The following is a 9,121-nucleotide window of genomic DNA, read 5'->3' as shown; positions in this document are numbered from 1 at the left end:
TGGTCAGCTAAAAATAGTTTTCAAATATTTGACAGGATTACTTAGAACTGACTTTTCATTATGACCCCACCTGGGATTTGAACTTGGGGTATACTGATGTTTCTGATTTGCCACAAAGTCTGTTGAATTTCAGAAGTCCCCCCTCTGCACATTCATTACCTATAATACATCCCTGTGCAGCAAAACAGCGCCAGCTCCAAAGTCATTTTAGTTATCTGCATAACGTATACCTGGAGATTCAGGAAGCGGGTACAGAATGTGAGTTTAATAATAATAAACATGAAGAAAATACTAAACAGGAGAAGTGTACTGAACGTAACAAAAAACCAAAATGCCTGATGAGGGCTATATGAAGGGAGAGTAATCATGGTGGTGATGATGTCCAGATGTGCTTAACGATTGGGAGCAGGTGTGCGCAATGATTGTTGCCAGGACTGGTGGCTAGTAGACCGGCGATGTCGGGCTGACCGTGGCCCCTAAGGCGAGGAGCAGGCCAGTCTGGACAGCAGAGATGGAAATCACGGATGATGTTGGGGTCCAGGATGTGGACCCAAGAGCGCTCCTCAGGACCGTACCCCTCCTAGTCTACCAGGTACTGGAGCCAACCTCCATGACATCAGGAGTCCACGAGGGGCTTAACATAGGCGGGGGTCCCCTCGATGTCCATGGGAGGGGGAGGGGTGTTGCAGGGGATGGCGTCATCCAGGGGACCAGGAATCACCAGCCTGAGGGAAACATGAAAGCAGGGTGAGACAGGCAGTTGGTGGAGAGTTCTAAACGATAGGTTACCTCATTGACCCTCCGGAGGACTTTGAAGGGGCCCAGAAACCGGGGGCTCAGCTTCCGGCAGGACAGGCAGAGAGGGAGGTTCCTGATGGAGAGCCATGGACACAATCATGAAGTGGAACGACATTTATTGGATATTTCAAACTTTTTTAACAAATCAAAAACTGAAAAATTGGGCGTGCAAAATTATTCAGCCCCCTTAAGTTAATACTTTGTAGCGCCACCTTTTGCTGCGATTACAGCTGTAAGTCGCTTGGGGTATGTCTCTATCAGTTTTGCACATCGAGAGACTGACATTTTTTCCCATTCCTCCTTGCAAAACAGCTCGAGCTCAGTGAAGTTGGATGGAGAGCATTTGTGAACAGCAGTTTTCAGTTCTTTCCACAGATTCTCGATTGGATTCAGGTCTGGACTTTGACTTGGCCATTCTAACACCTGGATATGTTTATTTTTGAACCATTCCATTGTAGATTTTGCTTTATGTTTTGGATCATTGTCTTGTTGGAAGACAAATCTCCGTCCCAGTCTCAGGTCTTTTGCAGACTCCATCAGGTTTTCTTCCAGAATGGTCCTGTATTTGGCTCCATCCATCTTCCCATCAATTTTAACCCTCTTCCCTGTCCCTGCTGAAGAAAAGCAGGCCCAAACCATGATGCTGCCACCACCATGTTTGACAGTGGGGATGGTGTGTTCAGCTGTGTTGCTTTTACGCCAAACATAACGTTTTGCATTGTTGCCAAAAAGTTCCATTTTGGTTTCATCTGACCAGAGCACCTTCTTCCACATGTTTGGTGTGTCTCCCAGGTGGCTTGTGGCAAACTTTAAACTACACTTTTTATGGATATCTTTAAGAAATGGCTTTCTTCTTGCCACTCTTCCATAAAGGCCAGATTTGTGCAATATACGACTGATTGTTGTCCTATGGACAGAGTCTCCCACCTCAGCTGTAGCTCTCTGCAGTTCATCCAGAGTGATCATGGGCCTCTTGGCTGCATCTCTGATCAGTCTTCTCCTTGTATGAGCTGAAAGTTTAGAGGGACGGCCAGGTCTTGGTAGATTTGCAGTGGTCTGATACTCCTTCCATTTCAATATTATCGCTTGCACAGTGCTCCTTGGGATGTTTAAAGCTTGGGAAATCTTTTTGTATCCAAATCCGGCTTTAAATTTCTTCACAACAGTATCTCGGACCTGCCTGGTGTGTTCCTTGTTCTTCATGATGCTCTCTGCGCTTTTGACGGACCTCTGAGACTATCAAAGTGCAGGTGCATTTATACGGAGACTTGATTACACACAGGTGGATTGTATTTATCATCATTAGTCATTTAGGTCAACATTGGATCATTCAGAGATCCTCACTGAACTTCTGGAGAGAGTTTGCTGCACTGAAAGTAAAGGGGCTGAATAATTTTGCACGCCCAATTTTTCAGTTTTTGATTTGTTAAAAAAGTTTGAAATATCCAATAAATGTCGTTCCACTTAATGATTGTGTCCCACTTGTTGTTGATTCTTCACAAAAAAATACAGTTTTATATCTTTATGTTTGAAGCCTGAAATGTGGCAAAAGGTCGCAAAGTTCAAGGGGGCCGAATACTTTCGCAAGGCACTGTATGTCTTGTCCGTCTGGGGAGTAACTCGACAGAAATCTCTGTCCAGCAGAGATCAAAGTCTTTCGAAGTTGTGGCTTTTTCAGTGGGCTCTGTTATAAAGGGTAAATCAGACGTACCAATGGTCGTTTGATAGGGAAATGTCCTTTAGAATGGATCTTTCAGAGTGCCACCCGGTGGTTCTCGTCACTTTTACTAGACTAAGAGTACTTAAACAGCTGCAGACTGAATGTTCCTGTGTAGTCTTCATCTTCTTCACTCAAGAGAGTTTCAGAGTGTCTTACCATTTTCTGGTCTTGTCGTTTTAAAACCATTTGTAATGTATTCAGCTGGAACCACTTCACACAACGGCAGCAACATGGCTTGTTTTGGTCTAAGATGTGAATTCTTCAGTGAATCCTTTTAATCACTTGGGGGAAAAGGGCGTTCGACTACGTTTGGAATAATGTCTGTAATCACATGGGTGTGGTTACTGACTTGATAAACTTTACATGAAAAGCAATGTTCTCACTATCTTTTCACAAATAGTTTCATATTTAATCGCAGGAATTCCACAACATTTGGATGTAAAACTGACAACTCGGAAATATATACATTCAGAGATACAGTTATGTTGTTATACCGTCCTTAATGAGATCACAAAACAACTGATCTGACATAATTGTTCTTTAAGTACCCACGGGACCCTTCCAACTCTTTGGATTACAGAAATATTGTTCCATTATTCAACCTTTTGATGTTACCGTACTGCAACTTCTCCCTGTTGTAACAAAGGGATTTAACTTCCATTTCTGAAAGAGTGGGAGAGAGAGTTTTCCTGTAGGTATTTCTGACCATCATAAAACTATGGTGGGAGAGAGAGTTTTCCTGTAGGTATTTCTGACCATCATAAAACTATGGTGGGAGAGAGAGTTTTCCTGTAGGTATTTCTGACCATCATAAAACTATGGTGGGAGAGAGAGTTTTCCTGTAGGTATTTCCGACCATCATAAAACTATGGTGGGAGAGAGAGTGAGAGAGGGGGGGAACTTGGCGCCTATGATCCTTACCCAAAAGGGCAAGGCATGACACCTGATTACGTATATAGAAGTATGACTAGTCTACCTGGCCTGTGTGTAAATGTAGGCCTATAAATGTGCCCATTTGGGGATGTCTGATAGTATTTCTGATTGTCTTAACTCACCACCACTAATGAACTGTGGAGCTTCTCAAAGTTTGTTTTCTTCACCTCAAACAGCAAGTAAACAAAGTCTGTTTTTAGAATCAATTGAGAATGACAATAGTTCCTCAAAGTGATAGAACAATATTTCCATCTCTCTCTTTCGATAACCAATTGGCATGAAATGGAAACATGTAATGCTCTGATCCAGTGGAAACGTCATAAAATACCTGACCCAGTTGATAGTTGATACAATGTTAGAGTTCGTTGAAGACAGGTCATGCCTAGAAAATGTGATTTATAGGTTATTTATATTCATCAGGATATTTCTCAATGTTTTTATGTGATGGCTTTATGTATACTTTTTTTTTACATAGTTGGCAGTGGCAATAAAAGTTCCTTTTAGATTTGTATTTAGATTACTATTGTAGAATGTAGATTAACCACAGACAATGTTTTTGAGATAGAAAGACTATTATAAATTAAATGAAAGTGTTCCACGATATTTGCCTTTGAAAATCATAACTCTCACGCAGGTTGGTAGAAATGGTAAGATAAAAAGGCACATCAGATGTGTCTGTCTATGGAAAAATACATGTTTTAAAATCTAGACAGATTGATTGGTCGAAAGAAAAGACTACGCTTGGTTGACCAAGAGTTTTGTTGTTGTTGTGTACAGCACTAGTAGAAATGCAGGAAATTAGCATTAGATGCCCCAGAAAATTTAGGGAGGGCCCCCAAACCCCCTGCCAGGTTATGTCCCCCCCCCCTACACTTCTAAAACCAAAGTTGCGGAACTTGCGAAAGGTATCAAGAATTGGGCGCCATTTAACCATGCAACAGTTTAGCAGATTTTACCTTTATTTTTGTTGACTTCTGATATGACGAAGTCTCTCTGTTGTGTAAGATCATATACCTAACGTTTCATATCAATGATTTTATGTGCATTACACTTTCTGAAAACTGCTCTTCGAATCTTCTGGAGGTTAAGTCCATATATGAGAGGGTTTAAGACAGGTGGTATAACAAGGAATTGTACAGCCATTGCATTACGCATATTTAGTGTAATATTTACATTATTCCACCCTTGCAACGTGTCAAACAGGGTCACTGTGATGAAAATAAATATTGTTAATAAATGTGGCACACATGTCTGTGTGAACTTAATCCTTCCCTTAGTTGACTTTACACAATTCCTTACAATCTGACAGTAAGAAAATACAATGAAAAGTAACTGTAAAACATGAACCAAAATCATACATTTGTTCAAAATCTGGTTGATGGTTATTGGTGAACATGCATGTTTCAGTATAGATGGATTGTCACAGAAGATCTTATCAATGCGAGATCCACACAAAGGAAGTCTGGCGGTTAAACTAAGTGCTATTAGTGATATAAATAAAGGATAACACCAAGAAAATAAGAGTAACTTTCTAACAGTTAAAGATGTCACAATGGTATGATATAGTAGTGGTCTGCATATTGCCACATACCTGTCGTAAGACATCACTGTCAGAGTAGACATTTCACACAGGACAGATGTGTATATTACATAGGTTTGAGTCAAACATCCACCATAAGATATCACCTGAACATCTGACTGAAGGTCCAGTAACAACTTGGGGTAGAAACCAGCAGTTCCATACAATCCATTGACACATAGACTACACAGAAAGATATACATGGGCTCATGGAGACCTTTCACCTGAATGATTGTTATGATCAGAGTCAGATTCACAGTGATGATGAGAAGGTATGTGACAAGAGACAAGAAAAAATAAATAGATTTGTTGTTAAATGTCTCTTGTAAGCCAAAGAGATAAAATAACTTGACTTGGGTTGAGTTCTCCATAGCTTTTGTTAATTTTCTTCCTCTGGTCAATGCAAAAATTCTTAGTCCTTCTTAGTCCTTCAGTGTGTATGGATGTGAACAAATTCAAGTGTGAATCACTTAACAAAACTAATTCACATCCTTCCTCTAAATCTTAATTCTCAACAAAAAAGTTTCCAATACTAGCTGTACATTATCAGACTTCTGAGGTGTGAAAGAAATAAAAAAACTTGTATCCATGAAATGTCTTCTTGCTTGACAGAGGAGACTGTTCCAAAGACTTGTCCTGTTAGCCTTTAAATACACCATGGTGTATACTCACATGGGATTGGTTGCGTCACTGCTTGGTATGGCAACTGAGGCATTCAACTGAGGCATTCAATGACCAAAAGGAGATGTTGCATGATGGTCAAGGGGATGTCACATGATGGTCATTTTCAGGATGTTCTCAGGACTTGTCTAGTGTCCTCTAAGTTACTATGATGTTACTGAGGATCATATCAGGAATTTCTCAGGACTAAATTAGGACATTGTGTGATCAAATCAAATCAAATTGTATAAGTCACATGCGCCGAATACAACAGGTGAAATGCTTACTTACAAGCCCATAACCAACAATGCAGTTCAAAAAATATGAATAAGAATAAGAAATAGAAGGAACAAGTAATTTAAGAAACAGCAATGAGACTATACAGTGCCTTGCGAAAGTATTCGGCCCCCTTGAACTTTGCAACCTTTTGCCACATTTCAGGCTTCAAACATAAAGATATAAAACTGTATTTTTTTGTGAAGAATCAACAACAAGTGGGACACAATCATGAAGTGGAACGACATTTATTGGATATTTCAAACTTTTTTAACAAATCAAAAACTGAAAAATTGGGCGTGCAAAATTATTCAGCCCCTTTACTTTCAGTGCAGCAAACTCTCTCCAGAAGTTCAGTGAGGATCTCTGAATGATCCAATGTTGACCTAAATGACTAATGATGATAAATACAATCCACCTGTGTGTAATGAAGTCTCCGTATAAATGCACCTGCACTTTGATAGTCTCAGAGGTCCGTTAAAAGCGCAGAGAGCATCATGAAGTACAAGGAACACACCAGGCAGGTCCGAGATACTGTTGTGAAGAAGTTTAAAGCCGGATTTGGATACAAAAAGACTTCCCAAGCTTTAAACATCCCAAGGAGCACTGTGCAAGCGATAATATTGAAATGGAAGGAGTATCAGACCACTGCAAATCTACCAAGACCTGGCCGTCCCTCTAAACTTTCAGCTCATACAAGGAGAATACTGATCAGAGATGCAGCCAAGAGGCCCATGATCACTCTGGATGAACTGCAGAGATCTACAGCTGAGGTGGGAGACTCTGTCCATAGGACAACAATCAGTCGTATATTGCACAAATCTGGCCTTTATGGAAGAGTGGCAAGAAGAAAGCCATTTCTTAAAGATATCCATAAAAAGTGTAGTTTAAAGTTTGCCACAAGCCACCTGGGAGACACACCAAACATGTGGAAGAAGGTGCTCTGGTCAGATGAAACCAAAATGGAACTTTTTGGCAACAATGCAAAACGTTATGTTTGGCGTAAAAGCAACACAGCTGAACACACCATCCCCACTGTCAAACATGGTGGTGGCAGCATCATGGTTTGGGCCTGCTTTTCTTCAGCAGGGACAGGGAAGATGGTTAAAATTGATGGGAAGATGGATGGAGCCAAATGGAGCCCTTCTGGAAGAAAACCTGATGGAGTCTGCAGAAGACCTGAGACTGGGACGGAGATTTGTCTTCCAACAAGACAATGATCCAAAACATAAAGCAAAATCTACAATGGAATGGTTCAAAAATAAACATATCCAGGTGTTAGAATGGCCAAGTCAAAGTCCAGACCTGAATCCAATCGAGAATCTGTGGAAAGAACTGAAAACTGCTGTTCACAAATGCTCTCCATCCAACCTCACTGAGCTCGAGCTGTTTTGCAAGGAAGAATGGGAAAAAATGTCAGTCTCTCGATGTGCAAAACTGATAGAGACATACCCCAAGCGACTTACAGCTGTAATCGCAGCAAAAGGTGGCGCTACAAAGTATTAACTTAAGGGGGCTGAATAATTTTGCACGCCCAATTTTTCAGTTTTTGATTTGTTAAAAAAGTTTGAAATATCCAATAAATGTTGTTCCACTTCATGATTGTGTCCCACTTGTTGTTGATTCTTCACACACAAATACAGTTTTAGATCTTTATGTTTGAAGCCTGAAATGTGGCAAAAGGTCGCAAAGTTCAAGGGGGCAGAATACTTTCGCAAGGCACTGTATACAGTGGGTACCGGTACAGAGTCAATGTGCGGGGCACTGGTTAGTCAAGGTAAGGGAGGTAAAATGTGCATGTAGGTAGAGTTATTAAAGTGACTATGCATAGATAATAACAGTGTAGCAGCAGTGTAAAGGGGGGGGGGGGGTGATGCAAAAGTCTGGGTAGCCATTTGATTAGATGTTCAAGAGTCTTTTGGCTTGGGGGTAGAAGCTGTTTAGAAGCCTCTTGGAGCTAGACATGGTGCTCCGGTACCGCCTGCCATGTGGTAGCAGAGAGAACAGTCTATGACTAGGGTGGCTGGAGTCTTTGACACATTTTGGGCCTTGACAAATTTTGGGTACGTACGACCCTCTGTAGTGCCTTGTGGTCGGAGGCCTAACAGTTGCCATACCAGGCAGTGATGCAACCAGTGAGGATTCTCTCAATGGTGCAGCTGTAGAACCTTTTGAGGATCTGAGGACGCATGCAAAATCATTTCAGTTTCCTGAGTGGGAATAGGTTTTGTCGTGCCCTCTTCACTACTGTTTTGGTGTGCTTGGACCATGTTAGTTTTGTTGGTGATGTGGACACCAAGGAACTTGAAGCTCTCAATCTGCTCCATTACAGCCCCGTCAATGAGAATGGGGGAGTGCTCTGTCCTCCTTTTCCTTTAGTCCACAATCATCTCCTTTGTATTGATCACGTTGAGGGAGAGATTGATGTCCTGAGACCACATGGCCAGCTCTCTGACCTCCTCCCTATAGGCTGTCTCATTGTTGTCTGTGATCAGGCCTACCACTGTTGTGTCATCGGCAAACTTGATGGTGTTGGAGTCATTCCTGGCCGTGCAGTCATGAGTGAACAGGGAGTACAGGAGGGGACTGAGCACGCACCCCTGAGGGGCCCGTGTTGAGGATCAGTGTGGCAGATGTGTTATTTCCTACCTTTACCACCTGGGGCCGGCCCGTCAGGAAGTCCAGTTTCAGAGGGAGGTGTTTAGTCCCAGGGTCCTTAGCTTTTTGATGAGTTTTGAGGGAACTATGGCTTTGAACTCTGGGCTGTAGTCAATGAATAGCATTCTTACATAGGTGTTGCTTTTCTCCAAGTGTGAAAGGGCAGTGTGGAGTACAATAGAGATTGCATCATCTGTCAATCTGTTAGGGCAGTATGCAAATTGCTGTGGGTCTAGGATTTCTGGGATTATGGTGTTGTGAGCCATGACCAGCCGTTCAAAACACTGCTACAGGTCGGTAGTCATTTAGGCAGGTTACTAGTGTTCTCGGGCAAAGGGTCCCAAGGCAACGTCCCTGCAAGCAAAAAAGTTAGGACATCCCTGGAACGTCACAAAATGGTCATCTAAAGTTCTCAGGACGTTGTGTCATGGGCTGCTGGAGGTTGTCTAGCTACTTGTTTGTCCGGGGACGTTTTTGGGGTGTTGTAAAATGGTACC

At 41.9% G+C, this 9,121-nt stretch overlaps 1 protein-coding gene across 1 annotated transcript; it reads right to left on the bottom strand.

Annotated features, from left to right (window-relative positions):
• Nucleotides 1-616: 616 nt before the first annotated feature.
• Nucleotides 617-5,427, bottom strand: LOC110507100 (olfactory receptor 6N1-like). Its single transcript, XM_036964634.1, has 2 exons — nucleotides 4,503-5,427; nucleotides 617-725 (listed from the first exon to the last, which is right to left on the bottom strand). Exons 1-2 carry the CDS (start codon nucleotides 5,399-5,401, stop codon nucleotides 617-619), a joined length of 1,008 nt encoding a protein of 335 aa, XP_036820529.1. The 5' UTR covers nucleotides 5,402-5,427.
• Between the last annotated feature and the right edge of the window lie 3,694 nt (nucleotides 5,428-9,121).

The sequence above is a fragment of the Oncorhynchus mykiss genome, chromosome 27 (assembly GCF_013265735.2).
Source record: "Oncorhynchus mykiss isolate Arlee chromosome 27, USDA_OmykA_1.1, whole genome shotgun sequence".
Taxonomy (NCBI): domain Eukaryota; kingdom Metazoa; phylum Chordata; class Actinopteri; order Salmoniformes; family Salmonidae; genus Oncorhynchus; species Oncorhynchus mykiss.
Note: the sequence above shows the minus strand (reverse complement) of the source record. Positions and strands in the feature narration are given on the sequence as shown.